Raw genomic sequence first — 21443 nt, forward strand, 5'->3', positions numbered from 1 at the left:
ACAGGGATGGTAACTGACTAAGCCCTCTGGCTGCTGTACTTAGGAAGCGATCACCACCACTTTCATTAGATTCAAACCTCCCAGGGGCTGATCTCCACAAGTGACTCTGTGTTGTGGAAAGACGTGGAGTCCATGTCAACCATCCCCAATGCTTTGATGTACATGCCTTGTACTGACCAGAAGCCCAGAGCCCTTCCCTCAAGGGGTTGGGGGAAGGACATACTTCCTTGGGAAGGAAAAACTGCACTTTACAAAGGCTCCCCAGGCCTTCTCTGAGTCACTCCTTACCTCCTGTCACACAGGCATTTAACCCTCACAGATTTAGCTTTATTTTTGGTGTCAGCTTCTTGGAGATCCTGAACAAACACAATGAGAAACAAATACACTTCTATCTTCCATCCTGTCTACTACTATTTGGATTTTCTGTCACTCACAGTGAGCCAGACTCCAAATATTACACATAGGAACTGTGGTTGACTAGGAAGTCAGCATTCATTATTTTTATGCTTGAAGATCTTGGATGACTTTAGGAACATGCTCACGTGTCTGAGATTTCAGGTTGAATTTCTCCAATTTTATTTTACTTTCATTTCATGAGATTCCTGTGCTTTCTTTTGTAATGGAAATGATGATTAATCATTACAGACAGAGTGTAATCTTGTGTCCCTAAAGGATATAAAGGATGCTTAATTAATCCCTTTTAATATCAACTGCTTTAATTCCCATTGCTCGTTTCACTGTTTAAGCCATCTACTTAGTGCTAAAATAGAGATCAGAAAAAAACTTGGTTCTCTTGACGGCCACAATTGTGCACTGACTATAAAACTAAGATGTAGGACTTCCTCAAAGATGAACATAATAGTAGGGCATATGTCTCGGTGTAGTTCTAAAAACATTTGAAATATCATCTGATGAGAACACTGCAGCTAAACATATACAAGCATCCACATGCTTGCGCACACATACACACATTTGAAGCAAAGAAAAGGATACGATTCTTCCTCAGATATGGTAACAGCATTGTTTCTGGATTGACGTTTTTTTCTATGACCTATACAATAGAGAAAATCAAGAGTTATAACACACAAAATTGAGAGAGCTACTGTGATATTCACTTTGGTAGGCTCATGCAAACTTGAGGAAAATGCACATTAACACTCACGTTTTCAAGTTGATTTCAGGTTTACGAAACCTGTGACACACGAATTTTTTGTCTCTCAAGTGTAGAGTTTAAATCTTGCCCCAGCCCCCAGTCCCCACCCTGCCACTGTCCTTGGTCCTGAATTATCACTGTTCTCTAAGGTAGTGGTTGTTTCTACTAACAGGAACAGCAGGGACTTCTGTCCAGATTCTCCTAGAAACTCTGAAGCAGCTGAGAAGAGCTGATGGAACAGATGAGTCTCTGAGAAATCAATGATGTTAATTAAAAGACTTGTTTGTTTACCAAATAATTAGCTTCCACAAAGAGACCACAACCAACCATGGCCCCAAATCAAAGAAGCCAAGGAGAAGATATGATGGCTAGGCCAGTGATGCCAAGCTGTGTGGCAGGGCACACCTGAGCAGGTGTGTGTGTGAGCTGCAGCACAGCGTGGGACAGCCAGACCCAGGAGTGGCATGACTAAGATGTCACCATCGGTCATGTTTTCCAAAGTGACCATGTTATCTCATTTTTTATTAAAGGTTTGAGATTTCTTTTAGATTAACAGAACAGATAAAAGCATATTTTGCTTCCCAGATTCAGAAGCCAAAATCATCTTTCATAATGTTGTAATGTTGAGTAGTTTGCCCTTCGGGGAGGAAGGAAAGGAGGGGCAAGAAGGATCTCGGGCTGCCTCCTCACCCTCTCAATTCTGATAGCCACAGGGCAGACAAAAGTGAGGGTTATGCCAATTGCCACAGTCTGTACCCTAGGGGACTCTGCAATTCAGAAAGAGAGATGTGTGTATCACGCACACACATGTACACATTCTACAAGAAAAATGTGAGGTATGTTCCAGGCATCCTCCAGATAACTGGCCCTCAGTGGAACTCTTTGCTTTATTTCCCCAACTTCTTTTTTCCTCTTCCTCAATCTATATTGTGGCCTCATTATCTGCTGGGTCATCTAAGCTTAGAAACCTGAGCCATTTTCAATTTTTCTTCCTTTCAGCCCACTGCGATCAGTGTCACCTAGTTCACACCTCCAAGATGATTCTCTAAACACCCTTCACTTCTATTGCCACCACCTGGCAAGAGCTCTTACCACCTTGAGCCTGAACAATTAGTCACTGCCTAGTGTGTCTTCCCACATCCACTCTTGGCACCTGCAATGCCTCCCTGTACCCTACCAGAGTGATCACTCTAAAACCCAAGTCCTATCATTTCATGTATCTGCTTAAATTCAGCATAACTCCTGGCTGCCAGACTGCCATTCTGGAACTTACTGAATCTTCCAGGTGCTTGTTAAAATAAAACCCCTCTGGAGAGAGGATTTCTGGGAGAGAAAACCAAAAATATGCATCTTTAGTGAGCAAGCTGAATGGGTCTTAGTGAATTTATACTCAAGGGTTCCCACAGTCCTAGAAGAAATTTAAACTCCTTGGCAATGTATCTCTGACAAACTTCCCATCATTTCATGACAACTGACCCATGTATCTTGAATCAGATACAAGAACTGGCTGGTCCCAGAAGTTATATACTTTTAATTTTCAGTACAATTACATATAGATTTCCTTCTGTCCTGAAAGTCCTCTCTCTCTCCCCTCTACTTGGCAGAATTTTGCATGCCATTCAATGTCCTGCTCAAAATTCTCTGTGGAGAGTGCTGCTACCTAATATACCTTCCCCGCTCCATATGGCAAGGAAGCATCCTCCTCTGTGAGCTCCTGGTCAATGACCTCACCTCTTATTGCACTGTTTACCCTGCATCATAATTATCTGTGTTTGTACAGCCTCTTTTGATCTTGGGAAAACTACCTTATGTTATTCTTTTTTTGCTTCAAACACTGAGCTCCGTGCTGGAAATATATCATAGGGGACATAATTAATGTTAATAAATTAAATAAATAAATAGCATATGATGTGTTCAATTTGCTATGAGAACTCCAAGGAGGGAGGGGTGATGTTTTACACAGAACAGAAGAAAAGAAAGGATAAAAAGAAACAAAAGAAGCTATTAATGGCAAAGACTGTTTACAATCCCAGGGTGCATTCTCCTATTTTTCCTTCTATCTTCCTGGAATAGGGATGAAATGGCTGGAACTCAAGTGGCTTTCATAGATCAGTGGGAAACAGAAACGTGGGTCCCAGATAACACAATGAACCTTCTGGAACACCCTCACAACTTCAACCCCCGTATATACGTTCTTCAAAAAAGGAAAATGACTCCTATCTTATTTGAACTACTGTTACTTATTTTTTTAGTTATAGGTGGACACAATATGCTTATTTTATATTTATGTGGTGCTGAGGATCGAACCCAGTGCCTCATGCATGCTAGGTGAGCGCTCTACCACTGAGCCACATCCCCAGCCCAACTACTGTTACTTTTAAGCTTATACTACTGAATCTGAAGCTAATCCTAATTTATATATATGATGGTGAATGTGCAGAAGCCCAGTTTTAATGGAGAGAAAGGATCTGGTTAGCCTGGAGAGTAAAGCATATTAGGCTTGAGAACTTTGACATATTTTAGGAAAAAATTAACAGAAGCAGCCTTGCTAGTTTGGAATATTTATTCTAGTAAGTGTTTGAGGAGATTACAAAGCCAGGAAATATCCTTCCTGTAAGCTCTGAGAGTGAAACAGGGAGGTCAGAACTACCACGGTGGCCAGGGGTGGGGCAGGGTGCAGAGCAGAGTTATTCTCAGGGACTCTGGACTAGAAAGTTAATTCTAGAAGGGCCTGGCTTCACTCAGACAGAAGTGAAGTCACGGTCACAGAAAGTATCTATCTCAGCATAACTTTGGATGTTGCAAGGGTAGAAATCTGTCCCTCTGTACTTCTGCTAGTTCTTTCAAGAGAGTCCAAGTTCACACTGTACAAGGCTCGGCCAGATCTAAGATAGAGGCAGAAGGAAGAAAGAGAAAAAGGGGGAAAGAATAGAAAATAAGGAAGGTAAGGAAGTACATGCAGAAGGACAAGGCCTGAGAGATAGAGGATGAGGGGAGACCGAGGTGAACATTGTAGGACACAGTAGAGAAAGACAAGAACCCACAGCAGAGAAGAAGAGGCACAGGCAGTGAGGACACTCGGGTTGTTTTAAAATCAGCCTCACTTGCTGCATCTTGCTGCCTCATCTGCATCCACCCCTTCCACTTTTCTCTGAAGCACTGCAGCCATCCCAGCATCCCAGAAATTTCTTTTCTCTTCCCGGTAAATCAAGGACACTAACCAACAGAGAGCACTTTACACATTTCTGCACTAATGCTAAACAAGTAATGAGCAAACCGTGCTTTTGATCACTTGTCTGTCTTCCTGGCTCCTCTGAGCAGATGCTGGCTATACTAAGGAAGCCAATTGCTTTCTAGCTCAGGTATTAACAATAGTTCACGCCTTGCTAACCATGGAATTAATTTTCATCCCACTTCCACAGGAAAAGGTATGGTTATTAGTTTCATTTTGCAGAAGGAAAGGCTGAGACTCAGAGATATGAAGCACCTTGCCTGAGGCCCCAGAGCTGCCTAGTGGTGGAGTAGCTACACAGTTGCAGAATTCAAACTTATTTATGCCTTGTTAGTTCCAAAGCCTACACCTCTGGTCTCTAGGCTTCACTCCCTGGTGGAACAAAGTGCTTCAATATCCTGGTTGAGATTAGAAAATGGTATCTACAGTATACTTGATCCATGGGCTTTTCCTCCCTTAAACTCATGTTCAATGGGTCACTGTTCTTCTGGGGTCCCCTGGAAAAGTGAAGACGGTTTCATAAATTTCTCCATAATTAGGTCTCTAGGCAACGTGAGCTGGCTTTGTTTTCAGATGGCTTTAGCTCCTGCCTGATGACAACTTTTGGTGACATGGGGAGATTTTGCAAAAATCATAGACCAGAGACCAACCACATCACCTAAAGACTCTTAATTAGCTTCCAAGATTCCTTTTCAAAGGCAATGTTTTAATCCCAGAGGTCTTGTTTCACTTTAAGACACCTCTTTCTTTTGGGTGGTTTCTCTCTCACACCATTCTCCACAATCCCTCACTCTTGGAATCAGAAAGTTTTTCTAATTCTATCCATCTAGTAATTAGGCTTGCTTGTCAACGTTGGAACACCTAACAGAATTTGGAAGGGAGAGAAAGGGTAGAAAAAGACTAATGTGACTTTTCTTTTAAATGAGGTAACTGCAAAACTGAACTAATATCTCCAGAGTGTACTTTACAAATTATCTCAGGACATTTGGCCTCTAGATAGGGTGGGCCCATTGATAAGAACAAGTTTATTCTCCTTAAAAATCAATGGAGCACGAACTTGTATTAGTCATGATGTTAAAAATTCCAATACTATTTGTTTGGAAGAAAGGGAGGAAAAAAAGGGGAAGAAGATGTTAGATTCAAAATGCCTATTGCTTCACTTAATAAAAACTTTTTTTAATTATTAGAGCTTTATAGTTACACAGAACATTTGGGTTCATCCCAACAAACTCATACATGCCTGGAATTCAATTTCAGTTTGTGATCCCCCTTTTCCCTCCATCCTCCCTGCACTCTCCCATTCTCCTTCCTCTACTAGAGTTCCTGTGGCTCGGCTATTAATTTGTATTTGATTGGTTCTTTATGTAATCTTATCCTTCCCTTTCCCTTTCCTTTATTTCACTCTAGCTTCTGCATAAGAGAGAAAATATTCAAACTTTGAGTTTCTGAGTTTGGCTGATTTCACTTAGCATGATATTCTCCATTTCCATCCATTTGCCAGCAAATGCCATCATTTCATTTTCTTCTTTGGATGAGTAGAACTCCATCATATATATACACCATAATTTCTTAATCTTTTCATCTATTGACAGGCATCCGGTCGATTCCAACATTTAGCTATTGTGAATTGTGCTGCGTCACTACAGTATGTCGTTTTTTAGATTGGTGAAATCACTAACTAAAAGCTTTATCATCTAACATACCTCTTTTAATCTGACCTTTGGCCATGCCTCCAGTTCTACTGACCTACCCCCTAACACACAGAAGTCCTCCTGTTCCCAGATCATTTACCTGCAATGTGCTCTGCCTGAAATACTCATTCCCTGGTGTTATTTCCTTATTTCCTCCCAGTTGCTGCCTAAATGTCACCCTGAGAGGCCAAAATGTCCATCCCATCTCAAGTATCAGCTTCTGCCCATCTCCATACCCTCCCTTTGCTTTGTTTTCATACCAGCACCCATCACTGCCTAAAATCCTACATTTCTATTTATTTATTTGCTGTGGTCTGTTTCCCCCATGCAGCATAAACTCCATGCTTACAGGAACTTTGTTGTTTCCAGTGGACTTGCTGTTTCCCACAAATGTGAACATGGGCTGGCATAATGTAGACCCTTAGAAATAAAGCAGATTAAATAGTCACTCTTTATAAAATGTATTGTCCCCTTTTAGGAGAGGGGCTGAGCCTCTGAAAGTCCTGGTTGGATCAATGAGAGAGCTGGAATTGAATCCTTGTTTGAATAAATACCATGACTACCACCAACAGGATTGTGTCTACTCTACCACTCTGTCATAAAAAAAAAGGGAAAAAATAACATGCTGTCAATCTACCCCATTATCCTAACTCTCTCATATTAGTCATGTGAGGGATCCTAAAGATCCCTCATTACAGTTTAGGGAAAAACAGCTTATTTTATCTGCTATGGAACCTAGGCAACAGGGGCAGAAGTTTTTATGGGGCTTAAAACATGTAATTTGGGGGATTCTCTTTAAGAAAATATAATACAAAGCCAGCCACAAATACAAAACCCCTCAACCTTCCTGCCTTGGTTTCCCCCTTCAAAGTGTGTCAGACTGTGCTGAGAAAACATTCAGAGCAAGTAGTCAATGCCAAGTCCAAAGAATGTTTCAAAGGATGCTCACAGGGCTCTGTTATACCTGAATGTCTCAAACCCTGCCTGGATCAGTCCCAGAGTCAGAGCAACCCGACAGAGCCTCAGGGCAGAGGGCCCTATGAGGACATTGGTAGTCTCCAGAGTCTGGCTTTCCTAAACTCTGCCAGGAACTTGCTGTGACTCTGGAAGGTCATAATTTCTTCATCTGAGATACAATGGGGATGGTTTTGAACTAGTTCACCCCTGTGGTCTGACTTGAAATGCTTTCTGCTCAGACACGCTGAGAATTAAGTCTCCTCCATCTACTTAGATTGTTTTCAATCTATTGGAAGACATTCCTTCTATCAGCTGAGGTTTCCAGAACAGAAGATTTGGAAGTGTTGGCCTTGATGGGTAAGAGAAACTCTTTTCTCCTTGTTTGAGGAGGGAATGGGGTTAGTAATCAGATTGTGAGCCTTGAAAATAGAGGGAATTGGCACATCCGGAGAGTAAAGGCCAAAAGACAGGGCAGTCCCTGAAAGGCTTCCTTTTTCTGCCCCCATGTGGAGGTGGGGACCAGAATGCCTGGCCCGCGCATCGTGCCCTAAGGGACCAGGAACTTGTGGCAGGAGCCACTGCAGCCCCGCGGGCGCGCTCACCTTGCGGCCGTTCACGTAGAAGAGCAGCTCCGGGGCCGAGTCCATGGTGGCAGCCGTGCGGTCCCAGTCGGGTTTGCAGAGGACGGCGGATCCCGGAGGCGCGGCAGCTGGACGGGGTGGTACAGACTGCCAAGCCAGACGGGTTTTAACGGAGCCGAAGGTCCACCAGCCCTCCGGACCCGGGCAGTGCTGCTGAGGTCCCGGGCGCAGAGCTTTAGCTGGGAAGCCACTCGGGTTAGCACGTTTGTGGGCGTCACCGGCGCTGTGTGGGCGGAGGCCTTTGGCCCAGAGGGGACTGACCCTTTCAGGCCCTCGGGGGTGGTGCTAGGCGTCTGTGTCGCTCCCTCGGCAGCCACTGTGGGTCCAGCGACATCGCCTTGGTCGTTTTAGGGTGATATTTTAGGTGCTTTCCCACTAATTTGAAGTTCTCCCCTCCCAGATCGCCTGCTGCCGTCTGGTACTCTTAATGGTCTACAATCTCACATTGATTATTCAGATCTGCAGGAAAGCAACGTGATGTTTTGTTTTGTTTATTTCAGGTACCGGGATTGAACACAGGGGCACTTACCAGCCCTTGGTATAGCAAAATTTTAAGTTGCTTGGGGCCTCACTAAATTGCTGAGGCTGGCCTTGAACTTGCCATCCTTCTATCTCAGGCCCTGGAGTCACTGGGATTGCAGGAGTGCGTCACCACGCCTGGCAACAACGGGTGGCTTTTACAACTTTACCTTCTGGCTTTACAAGTAATTATACAAATTTATGATTTTTAAGCCAAGAGCTACTTTGATATGAACTTTTAAGAAAAAGTTTTATCATAATTGACAAGTTATCCAGTAGTTAATCATAAAATTTACCTGATAAATGACAACAGATGTAAGACATATTGGAAAAATTCAACGACTTAGAATTGAAAAGTACGAAAATTAAAAATCATCCAAAAACGAATGCTGAGAATTTACCAATGTTAACTTTTTGGCTCTGTTTTGCATTTTTATATCCACATTAAAACTTACTAAAACTCAAATAGGATCAAACTCATTATTTCCCAGACTTCTTTTTACTTAACATACTTAGAACATTTTCCTATATGGTTTTATTTATCTAAACACAAAAAAATTTATTGTGAAAAATTTTTAAATCTGTATATCGAAGAGAAGTGTATAGAAGCATCTCCCTCCCTCTGGCTGAGCTGTAGCAATGGTCAACACTTCATTTCTTTCTGCAAAAAGAAAACCAATCCCAAACACATCTTTTTACTTCAAAATACTTCAGGATACATTAAACACACACACACACACACACACACACACACACAAAGTTTTCTTATTTAGGCATGATACCATTCCCCATGTCTAAAGAAAGTATTTTTACATTTGATTTCTTTGAATCAAGCAAAAGATACTCAATGTATTTGCTTGTGGTCTCTTAATCTAAAACAATCTCCTCACTCCTCCCCTTTTTCATAGTATTTTTTTGATTGACCTATAATAATTGTACATACATCCAATGTGATGTTTTGATTTACTTATTCATTGTGTATCAGTCAAATTAGGGCAATTAGCATATGTATCACTTTAAACATATAATTCTTTATGGTAAGCACATTTAAAATCCTTTCTTCACACTATTTTGAGATATACAATACAATATATTATTCTCAAGTGTTATTTACCCTAGAAAACCAGAACTTACTCGTCTTTTCTACCTGTAACAATTTGCTAGAGGACCAGCCTTTCCCCATACTGGCCTCCCTCTCCTGTCTGATTATCCCATAGAAATGATCTACATTTTAAATATAACTGATTACTTCTTCCTGGAGTTATTTGTTCTTCCATACATACTACTTATTTTCTCTATACTGGATATTAGATCCAAAGCCTTGATTTTATTTGGGTTCAATTTTTTTTTTGTGTGTGTGTGTGTATGTGTGTGTGTGTGTGTATGTCAAGAATACTTCATAGGGGGCTGGGATTGTGGCTCAGCGGTAGAGTGCTCGCCTAGCACAGACGGGACCTGGATTCAATTCTCAGCACCACATAAAAATGAAGGCATTGTGTTGTGTCCATCTACACCTAAAAAATAAATATTCAAAAAATAATACTTCATAGGTATATTGCAGCACACCAGGAGGTGTATGAAGTCTGAAGTCTGATTATCTCATTCTTAATGACACTAATATTTATCAATGAGTTTAATAAGATATCTCTGTCTTGATAATGATTTTTCTCTTCAACATTTCCCTGGTTTCACATCCTTTGTTAAATATTGCCAGTTGTTATTATATATTGCCAGTTGTTATCATGAGGCAGTTGCAATTTTTCTAGTTCTAGCATTCCTTCTGTATTCATCAGCTGGAATTCTTTTTTTTTTTTTTTGACAGGGAATACTTTATTTAAAACTCATCAGAGAAATGGCCAGCCTGCATCTGTGACAAAGCATTCATGTTTTAAAGCATGGGACAGAAATTATATATGAGAGCATACAATGCTACATACACATTAATTGATCAGACCAAAACTTTTCAATGTTCAAATTAGAATAAGCTTCCCTGTAAAAGCAGCACCTTTGTGACATTTTAACTTTAGTATTCCTTTCCTTATTCCTCACCCTCTCCTTCAACAGAATCTATACCATCTTCCTCATAATCTTTCTCTAGGGAAGCCATGTCCTCATGAGCCTCAGAAAACTCTCCTTTCTCCACCCTCTCACCTCTGTACCAATGAACAAAGGCATGCTTGAGATCAAACTTGAGATCTAGGCGAGCCCAGGCCTCAGCAATGGCTGTGGTGTTACTCAACATGCACACAGCGTGCTGTACCTTGGCCAGGTCTCCATCAGGCACCACAGTGGGAGGCTGGTAATTAATGCCAACTTTGAAGCCAGTGGGGCATCAATCCATAAACTACATAGTACGCTTGGTCTTGATGGTGACAATGGCAGCATTGACATATTTGGGGACCACGTCACCATGGTACAACAGGCAGCAAGCCATGTATTTACCATGGTGGGGGTCACATTTTACCATCTGGTTGGCTGGTTCGAAGCAAGCATCGGTGATCTCTGCTACAGAAAGTTGTTTATGGTAGGCTTTCTCAGCACAGATGACAGGAGCATATGTGGCCAGAAGGAAGTGGATGCGGGGATAGGGCACCAGGTTGGTCTGAAATTCGGTCAGGTCAACGTTCAGGTCTCCATCAAATCTGAGGGAAGCAGTGATGGGTGACACAATTTGACCTATCAGCCTATTCAGGTTAGTGTCGGTTGGGTGTTCAATGTCAAGGTTTCTGCCACAGCTATCATAGATGGCCTCATTATCTACCATGAAGGCATGGAGTGCTCCAGGGTAGTGTGGGTGGTGAGGATGGAGCTGTAGGGCTCAACTACAGCTGTGGAAACCTGGGAGGCTGAGTAAATGGCAAACTCCAGCTTGGACTTCTTGTCGTAATCAACAGAGAGATGTTCCATCAGCAGAGAGGTGAACCCAGAACCAGTCCCCCCACAAAAGCTGTGGAAAACCAAGAAGCCCTGAAGACTTGCGCACTGCTCATCCATCTTACGAATTCAGTCCAAGACAAGGCCAATGATCTCCTTGCCAATGGTATAGTGACCTCGGGCGTAGTTATTGGCAGCATCTTCCTTGCCTATGATGAGCTACTCAGGGTGAAAGAGCTGAGGGTAGGTCCCAGTGCAAACTCATCAATGACTGTGGGTTCTAGGTCTACAAACACTGCCCTGAGGACATGCTCGCCAGTGCCTATCTTGCTGAAGAAGGTGTTGAAGGAGTCATCTCCTCCCCCACTGTAGTTTTGTTATTTGGCCATTAGGCTGGATGCCATGTTCCAGAGCTCCCAGCAGGCATTGTCAATCTGGACACCAGCTTGGCCAACGTGGATGGAGATGGACTTACACACGGTTGCTGCTTTCTGGCTGCAGAGCAAATGGCGGAAAGCAGAGGAGAGAAGTTGTAGCTTCGTAGACTACAACTCTTAGGCGGTCGATGTAAGAGAACCTGCCATCAGCAGGGATTCTTTTGAATAGAATTCCCTATCCTTTCCTAGAACTATTGACAATGCACAAATTAAATTCATACCAGAAAGACAAATTTATATAACTTTTCCTTAAATTATAAATTTTCTGAGAATCAGTTAGCATCCTATTAACCTACAGTAGTATCCAAAGTGATTTATCTCTCTTCCCCTTTTATCATATCAATTTATGATTTTTCCCATAGCCAGTGTTTTAATCAATCACGGTTATTATTCCTAATAATGCTGTGTGTCCCATCTTTAGCCAATGGAAGTATCTTCAAACTACAATTTGTTCTTTTGATGTGATTGCATGAATTTTTGAAAATCTTCTTGCTTTCTGGCATAACAAAATGTCCCTTCTCTATATCCTGTCCCAGACTTAGAATCAGACAATACTTGAAAGAGCCCTGGTTTCTTTGAATGGGTAATAATATTGAGAAACCACAATCTAGGAGAGGTGCTCATTGCCAATGAGTTGCCATTGTTTCTAGGCATTTTCAATGGATAGTGCTAGAAAATATAAAAAGTAGTAAAAGGGGCAAAAAAAAAAGTATAAGTTCACATTGATATATCTAATTAAAATTCAAAATTGCAAAGGTTTAAAAAAACCTTGGATATGCTTTGAATATAGTTTGTCTCTACAAAAATTATGTTAAGGCAGCAGCGTTGGGAGGCAGGGCCTAGTAAGGGGAGTTTTGTTTAAAGGATAGAGCTTTCATGAATGAGTTAATGTCTTTCTCACATGAATTCTTGCTCAGGACTAAATTAGTTACCAAAAGGCAGCCCCTCCTGATTTGCCTCTTCAGCAAATACTCACTTTCCTTCCATTTTCTGTGGTGAGTTGAAACAGCTCAAGGTCCTCTGATAAGCCAAGTAGGTGCTAGCATCATGCTCTTGGACTTCCAGAATCACGAGCCCAAACAAAACCTTTTCCTTTAGAAATTACCTATTCTCAGGTATTCTGTTATAGTAACAGAAAACAGACTGATTTACAATCATACCCCTATTCTCTTGTGTCAATAATCTTGGTTCTAAAATCTTAATAGTTTATCCTGTTCACAGATATATTTCAAAATAAGAACATTAATATTACGATAGCAATAAGACTAGTGAGTGAAAGTTTTAAGTTTTCTTTAAAGTTCTTTTTTTCCTTAGAGTATATCCTACAGAGGATGTAGATTTGAAATATTTTTTCCAAAGTTAGTTATCTATCTCAGTTTTCTGTTATGAACTTGATAGGAAATTTTCATTTCAATTGGCTTTCAAATAAACTGTCCCCAGTTGATGGTTACTAGATTGTTCATTTTTGTTTGTAATTACAAATCATGCCATAATGATATTTTAATATTTTTGCAAGGGATTTTTAGTATACTTTAGAAAAAGTGTGATTTCAGAGTCAATTATATAAAATTTTGTTGGATATTGTCAAAATCTTTCTATAGGCTTATACAATTTTTCATTTTTCTAGCAATGCATAAGAACCAACAAGTGTAACAAAGGGAAGTTGGGTTATTAGAACCTAGAAACTTTGAAGGAGACCTCTAAGGGAGGGCACTGCTCAGCAGGGTAGGATTGAGATCTCTAAGGAGCAGGTAAAGCAAGGATGTTGCTGATACCTCAGGAACTAAAGGAGTCTTCCTAAAAAGGCAGGCCTAAAGCCTCTGATGAAGGGACAAAACCCAACTATTGCTAGTATCTCCAACTGGTGACTGGAACCGTTGCCGTTGGATTAGATGCCATTACTAAGATGATGCAGACAGAAAAGCAAAGCCACAGGAAGGAGGAGATTAAATTCCTTTTCCTTCTTTCCATTTTTTCCATCTCTTTCTAGTGATCCCATTGACAGAGGTTAAAAAGAAGACAGCTAGTAAAGCAGAAACAATACTTTCAGAGTTCCAATGTCATATAGTAAATCAAGGAGTCAGGCATAGAGTTGAGACCATAACTGGCATAAATGAGATTCATTTCATGAAAACAAGGTTTCAGTATCATCAGATCTGTGAATATAGTTCATCTCATTAACACATTTAAGGAGAACATTCATAGATCACTTTTGTGCTATTAAGCTATTGCGTCTCAGATTCAAATCCACACTTATCCACTGTTTTGCTAAGGCCAGATCTTTGCAAATAATTATTTTCTTTTTCTTTTTCTCTACCAAAAGAGGATATTAGAAACAAACAGGAAGTATGGAGGAGGAAGAATAATGTGCTTTGTTCCTGGCTGCACCATGCAGAAATGGTTCACTCTGGCAGGAGTGATTGACTTCAGTACAACAGCTGGCTTCACACTTCACAGTCTTATCATGTCCCTTTCAGGAAACCAACATCAACCAACTGCATGGACCTGGAGTAATTAGATTATGAGGGCTCTAATGTCATCAATAGATTAACCTATTAATAGATTCATGGCTGAATGGACTGTTGGGAAATGATGGAAATTATAGAAAGTGAGATCTAGTTCAAAGGAGTGGGTAGATCCTTAGGTTTATGCCCTTGGGGACTGTATCCTGTCCCCTGCACCTTTCTCTCTGCTTCCTGGTTGCCATGAGGTAAGCAGATTTGCTCCACCATGGCCTGCTGCCTTGATGTGTTGCCTCTTCAGATCCAGAGCAATGGAGACAGCTGGCTGTGTGGGCTCTCTCTCATCCAGCAAGGAGGTCCATGGAACAGGGTAGAAGAGAGTGTGGCTGCAGAATCGCTAATCAAGACCTTCGGAGACCAGGCAGGAAGCAGGTCTGATTTTATTGCACAGTTACCATGTACATATACCCAGGCAGAAGCTAAGCAGCTTACAGACAGCCACCAATGCTATTTCTGCTGCCTTTGCAGTGACCAATTGAGGAGCAGGCCATGGAGCAAGCACAGGGACTGCAACACATGGCCTCATGCCCAGGGCTGTGCCCATGGGTTAAGTGACCTGCCGCTCAAACGCTTAGCACAAGGGGAGTGGCCTGCCACATTATGCACCTGTCCCCACAGCTAACCATGGACTGAAACCTGTGAAACCATAAGCCAAAATACATCTTTCCTACTTTGTTTTTCTCAGGTATTTTGTCATAGCAATGGAAACCTAACTAACAAACAATCATCAATTAGAAGAGAGAATCAAAGAGAATGCCACATTTATACTATGCTGGTAAAAAAGATAGAATACCTTAGTACAATTTCATCGACAAATGTGCAAAACCCATGAAGAAAGCTTTGAAACTCTCATTCTTTATAATTTTGAGGGTATAGTACTGGTCATAAAAAATACAAGGGCTAGAAAACAGAAGAAAGTCAATCAAAGAAATTTAAGCGCACATGGGAATATAATATAAAGTGGCACTTTAAATCAGTAGTAACATGGTCTTCTTAATTAATGGGGAGTTATATGGACAAAGGTAAATTACATTCATACTTCACACTATGTAATAGAAAAAAAATACACATGAACCAGAAATTTAAATGTAGGGGGGAATAAAACCAGAGGTAAACACATTTACAATCAGGGAATAGAAATTCTGTGACCAAATTCCACCAAGAGTAAAAGCCCAATAAATTTGACTATATAAAATGAAAAATACTTTGCATGGGAAAGAAAAAGGACAAATCTCATGAAAAGGAGAAAAAAATAGAAATAATAGAGAACCAAAATATAATACCTTAGTGAATTTAAGAGGTATACAAAGTCTTAAAATAGTTCAGGAAAGTGAACAAAGACTGTGAGGTGCCAAGCTCTTAACCACAGTGTAAACTATTGCTCTGAGAGTCTTGTTATGGTTTAGTTATGAGGTATCACTCAAAAGCTCCTGTGTTAATGCAGGAATATTCAGAGGTAAAATTATTAATTATGAGAGTTGAAACCTAATCAGCCCATCCTAGTTTGAATGGACTAACCAGGTGGTAACCATAGGCAGGTAGAATGTGTGTCACTGAGGGGTGTGGCCTATAAGAATTTATCTTCCCTATGGCCCCTCCCCTTGTTCCTTGCTTCCTGGTTGCAAGATATGATCAGCGTTCCTCTTCCATGTCCTTCTACCATGATTTTCTGCCTTACTTTGGGCCAAACCAATGGAATCCACGTACCATGAACTGAACCTCTGAAACTGTGAGATAAAATAAACTTTTCCTCCTCTAACTTGTCCTCACCAGGTATTTTGATCACAGTGACAAAAAACTAACACAAGGGGCTGGGGGTGTAGCTCAGTGGTAAGGCACTTGCCTAGCACATGTGAAGCTCAAAGGTATTGTGTCCATCTACAAATATATATATATATGAAAATCTAACAAAAGTATCCCTCCTCTATCCAACTGACATACTGACATTATTGGGTGGCTATTCTACCTTAGCAGTAGAAATGTCACCTTTAACATTATGAAGAAGTTTTGTGCCATCCTATATTCCTCTAGTAGTCTCCCTGTGACCTTAGGACAATTAGCCACAGAACTACCTGAAGCATTGGTTAAAAATGCAGATTTCTGGGCATACCCCTGTAGTGGTGAGAAATTGTCTAGGACTTACTACTAGAATAGTAAGCAATCTTTAAAATAAAATTTTAAAAACCAAACTCAAAAGAGTCTCAAAGGTTAGTTCCCTCCCCAAAGTCATCAGATTTTATGTTAAAAAAAAGTAATAAAGAAACTGATCCCTAACAAGTATTTCTGAAAGTAGAAGAATGAAGGATGAGAGAAAACTGGCCAGGGTAGGAGGTGATTTTTAAACCTCTTTAAATGTTCACATGTATTGAATGGCTCAAAACAAAACAAAACATGACTTGATATACAAGATAACCAATGCAAAAGTATTTATTAATATACTTTATTGGTTAAAAGGGTAATAATTGGTTTGGTTAAAGGATATTAGGTAGAAAGAAACTTAAATGAGAAGGAAAAAAGTTATATGGTGATCAAAATGATTATGAAATTTTAAATATTATAAAAACTGATATTTTATGTACATTTTTCTAAATACGAGAATAGATATAGTAACACTCCAAAAAAGACAAAAGGCCAAAAGAGAATAAAACAAAAAATATATCCTCAAGTGTTTCATCTTCTTGATCCTTGTTTTATTTCTTTTCTGACTTGTTATACTTTGAGAACTCTGGAAAACTAGGATCCATATATTTACCTTATCTTCTCATCTTTCTGCAAAAAAAAAAAGGAAGATTAACAATAATAATAATTCCAAACTAATTCCTTTTCTGTGAAGTGTAGAGAAGAAAAATGCCTCATACTAGAAGAAAAGCAGGCTTTGCCATGCAGTTGAAAATACCCTGATAGTGGAATTTATAAATATGGTCTAAGAAAAAATAATCAACAGATTTTATACATAATTTGTTATATATTTCCCTTTTATTATGAACTTTAACATACATACAATAGGTGAATGTAATATACAATTTAAAGTTTCTAAATGGACAATTTAAAAACAATAAATGTTTCTTAACCTACCCCCTCAGGTTAAGAAACATATTACCACACCTAAGAAGTCATCAGTATGTCCTTGTCTAATCACATCTCCTTCCCCCAAAAGTAACCAGCATCATGCATTGTATTAATCATTTCTATGCTTTTCTTCATAGTTATTTTTTAAACCTATGTGACTGTACTCCTAAAAAGTCTATTGTTTGGTTTGATCTACTTTTGACCTTTATATATCAATGGAATCATGCTGTGTGTGCTTTTCTGTGACTTCCTTTCTTCCTAAACTACTCATTTTCGCAAGCCTCTCCTTATTGAAACATTAAACATACTCATTGTATATTCTGTATTTGATTCTGCTATCAGTCATTTCTGTTGCAACTTTGTTTCCTTGTGTGTGTAGTATTTCCTTTACTGTGAGCTAGCTGTTTATTTCCCTTGGAACTTAGCTGGGGAAAATGTGTTGAGGCCAAAGTGAAGGAGGGTTCCTCCAGAAAATACTTGCATTTGCTTCTTCAAGACAACAAGAGTGCTATAAGTCATGGGGTACTTGTACTAAATCTTCCGCTTCAAGTTTTTTGTGTCTTCCAGATATTATGAATTCCAGCTGTGATTTGCACGAGGGCTTGATTTTGGTTATTAATTCTCAAAAATATTTTTTTCCTCCTAAATTCAGCACCAGAGTTACTTTCTCGGGTTGAAAAAAAATTAGTGGGAAGTTATTTTTGTTTGGTGCTCTACTGAGAGAAGAGCTCAATGTTATTTAAAGGGAATCTACTATTAGACTCTTCATTTTAGCTAAACCCTAGGATTTGTGTTCTGTTACTTAGAAAGCTGTAAATTCAATGTTAGGTTCACCTAGTTAAACAAATGCCTTCTGGCAAAAGCCAGGTTCAGGCTCCAATTACTGTTTTGTGTTCTGGGTCTCATTCAGTCTCTGCTCTGAGCTTTTCTTGCTTTCTTACTAGCTAACAGATTCATTTGAGTTATTTTTTTCTTCCTTTACCCTGTAATTTTATTTTCTCACTAAGTTGGTTGATGCATCTACTTAGTATGTAAATTAGGTTGCAAAAAGTGGTATTGTATTTTTTCTTTACATTTCACATGCGTGCATATGTATGTTTTTAGAAAAAAAACATGCATGCACACAATCCCAAATTCAGAAGAAAAGAAAGGTTAGATGTAGAGTGGGTCTATTTCTCTGTGCCGTACCCTGTTCCACACATCATATAATACTAGTTGGCAAATTTTCTAAGAGCAAAACAATCACAATGTACATTCAATACAAATAGTTAGAGATGGCAACCCAGCTGCCACACTTTTACTTCTTTCTTTTTTGAATTAGAAATGGAATGTAGCAGGTATATCATAGTTTCTGGTTAACCCCCATGAGAAAAGATTGTAATTGAACTGCTTGCTCTCACAGAATGGTCATCATAGGTATCTGGGACAGGAGTGGCAAGAGTAATCAGGAAAGTGATACAAATGACATATTTTAAAGTGTCTACCTTTTAAGTTCCAAAGCATTAAACATGATGAAACAAAACATTTTTAATAATAAAAGCCAGAATCCATAGTGAATATATGATATTTATGTATCAAATAGCAAAGTGACTATCTTTCTGAAAAAAAAAAAAAAATCAACTACTACAGGAGATACATGGAGACATAGGGTCCCAATAATAACAGACTTAAACACACTACTCTCAGATCCTCTATAAATTATTTTAGAATGTTGTAAAGGAAGGAGAACTTCCTGATTCTCTTACTGAAGCAAATGTAATACTGATAACTTAAACCAGATAGACAGTTCAAATAAGAAAAACTGTAAATCCATGTTAATTATGAATATTGACAAAAAATTCTAAAAAAAAAATTTAGCAAATATAATCTAATATCACAATAGGAAGAAACACATCATGACCCATCATGATCATGGGATTTATTCCAGGAATTCAAGGTTATTTTAATATTAGAAAATGCATTATCATATACCATGTTAATAAATCTAAGGAAATAATGCATATGTTTATCTCCATATATGCTAAAAAAGACTGACAAAATTCATGAGAAAACACTCAAAAGGCATTGAGGGACACTTTCTTAATATGATAAATTAAACATAAATACTTTAATCCTAAAGCCAGAATCATTAAACGAGATAGATAATAAAAATATTTGCTCTAAAATAAAAGTAAGAATGTCTTCTATTCCTACTACTATCTGACACTATAGTGAGGTTTTAACCAATGCAATTAGACAAGAGAAATTAATTAGAGGCGTATGATGGCTAAAGAAGTATAACTATCTCTATTTTCAGAAGATATCATAGTATACCTGGAAAACTTCAGAGATGATAGAAAAATAAAAAATATAAACAACATATATACTGACTGACACAAATTCAATAGTCTTCATATACACAAAACAATAAACTGAGCATGATTTACATTTCCATTTAGGATAGTAACAAAGAAGACTAAATATTTACAAATAAATGCAACAAGAATGTGCAAATTCAATGTGAAGAAAATTTTAAAACACTTCTAAAAGTCACATACAAAAAAATAATTTACACAAATAGAAAGATATTCTCTTTCTATTTGTGTAAATTATTTTTACCAATAATTTTTGGGATAGAAAAAGCCAATGTTCCACAGTTTAGCTATTGTGAATTGTGCTGCTCTAATGAATGGATAAAAAAAAAAAAATGTGGCATATATACACAATGGAATATTACTCAGCAATAAAAGAGAATAAAATCATGGCATTTCCAGGTAAATGGATGGAGTTAGAGAAGATAATGCTAAATGAAGTTAGCCAATCCCCAAAAAACTAAATGCCGAATGATTTCTTTGATATAAGGAGGCTGATTCATAGTGGGATAGGGAAAAGGAGCATGTGAGGAATAGATGAACTCTAGATAGGGCAGAGGGGTTGGAGGGGAAGAGAGGGGGCAAGGGGTAATTAATGATGGTGGAATGTGATGATCATTATTATCCAAAGTACAGGTATGAAGACATGAATTGATGTGAATATACTATGTATACAACCAGAGATAGGAAAAATTGTGCTGTATATGTGAGAATTATAATGCATTCTGATATATAAAAAAGAATTTAATGAACAAAGAATGAAAAAAAAAGGAAAAGCCAATGTTACAAAGATCAATCCCTAAATTAACATATCAATTCAGTGAAATCTCCCCCAAAATAACAAGCTAGACCAGTGGTTTTCAACTCAGGTGACATTTTACAACACCTGAAGATATTTTTTGATTATTACAAATGGGGGGATGCTACTGACATCTAGTGGATGGAGGTTAGTGATATTTTAGTAGTATCTTGACAATGTACCCAAACTGCCTCTCACAACAAAGAAATATCTAATGTTAGTGTTGAGGTTATAAAAATCTGAGCTAGACAAGTCAATACTGAAGTTCATATGGAAAAATAAACATCTAAAAATACCTGGGAGCTGGTCATGGTGGCACATCCCTAGTCACTTGGGAGGCTGAGGCAGAAGGATCACAAGTTCCAGGTCAGTCTGGACAACTTAGTAAGAACCTGTCTCAATATTAAAATTAAGGGCTGGGGATATAGCTCCATGGTAGAATGCTAATGCTTGCCTGGCATGAGTGAGGCCCTGGGTTCAATTCCCAGTGCTGCAAAAACAAAATAACAACAACAAAAACCCATGAATGGGTGTTACCTCTACCAGACTTTAAAACATACTAAAAAGTCCCCATAATAAATAAGTTGACCATTGCAATATAATAAAAAGTCCAGGTTAGATCCTCCCAAAATTCACATATAGGAATTTAGTATGTAACATGGCTAATAACTCAAGTCTCTGATAAAGATGCATTTTTATTTATTTAATTTTGGTACCAGGGATTGAACTCAGGGGAAACTCAACGACTGAGCCACATCCTCAGCTCTATTTTGTAATTTTATTTAGAGACAGGGTCTCATTGAGTTGCTTAGCACCTTGCCATTGCAGAGGCTGGCTTTGAACTCACGCCCTCCTGCCTCAGTCTCCCGAGCTGCTGGGATTATAGATGTGCACCATCGTACCCGGCCAAAATGCATTTTTAAATAGTGGTGTTGGGACAGGTATGTAGCCATTTGGAAAGAAGAAAGGCTTTCCAACTATATTTCAAAATTCAAAAAGGATAAAAGAATTGATTGGTAAATTTGACTACTTTGAAAATAAAAAATTTTACCGTAATTAGAACACAAAGAAGAAAACTGATATATGAAAAAAATATTGACAACATATTCCATACCACAAAGGACTAATTAATTACTCCTAAAGAATACCTAATATCTGATGGATAGAGGATCATAAACCCAATAGGAAAGTAAGAAAA

General features: G+C 38.9%; 1 protein-coding gene and 1 pseudogene across 1 annotated transcript in view; both read right to left on the reverse strand.

Moving 5' to 3' along the window:
* Positions 1–7872, reverse strand: part of Aox1 (aldehyde oxidase 1) — a 69436-nt gene extending 61564 nt beyond the window's left edge. Inside the window, exons 1-2 of the mRNA XM_076865610.2 lie at positions 7636–7872; positions 994–1051 (exon numbers count right to left, since the gene is read on the reverse strand). Of these exons, the coding sequence (XP_076721725.1) occupies positions 994–1051; positions 7636–7680 (103 nt within the window). The 5' untranslated portion in view covers positions 7681–7872. The remainder of the gene's footprint in view (positions 1–993; positions 1052–7635) is intronic.
* A 2228-nt stretch (positions 7873–10100) lies between these two features.
* LOC143407527 (tubulin alpha-1A chain-like) lies at positions 10101–20556 on the reverse strand (annotated as a pseudogene).
* Positions 20557–21443: the final 887 nt, after the last annotated feature.

The sequence above is a fragment of the Callospermophilus lateralis genome, chromosome 9, assembly GCF_048772815.1.
Source record: "Callospermophilus lateralis isolate mCalLat2 chromosome 9, mCalLat2.hap1, whole genome shotgun sequence".
Taxonomy (NCBI): domain Eukaryota; kingdom Metazoa; phylum Chordata; class Mammalia; order Rodentia; family Sciuridae; genus Callospermophilus; species Callospermophilus lateralis.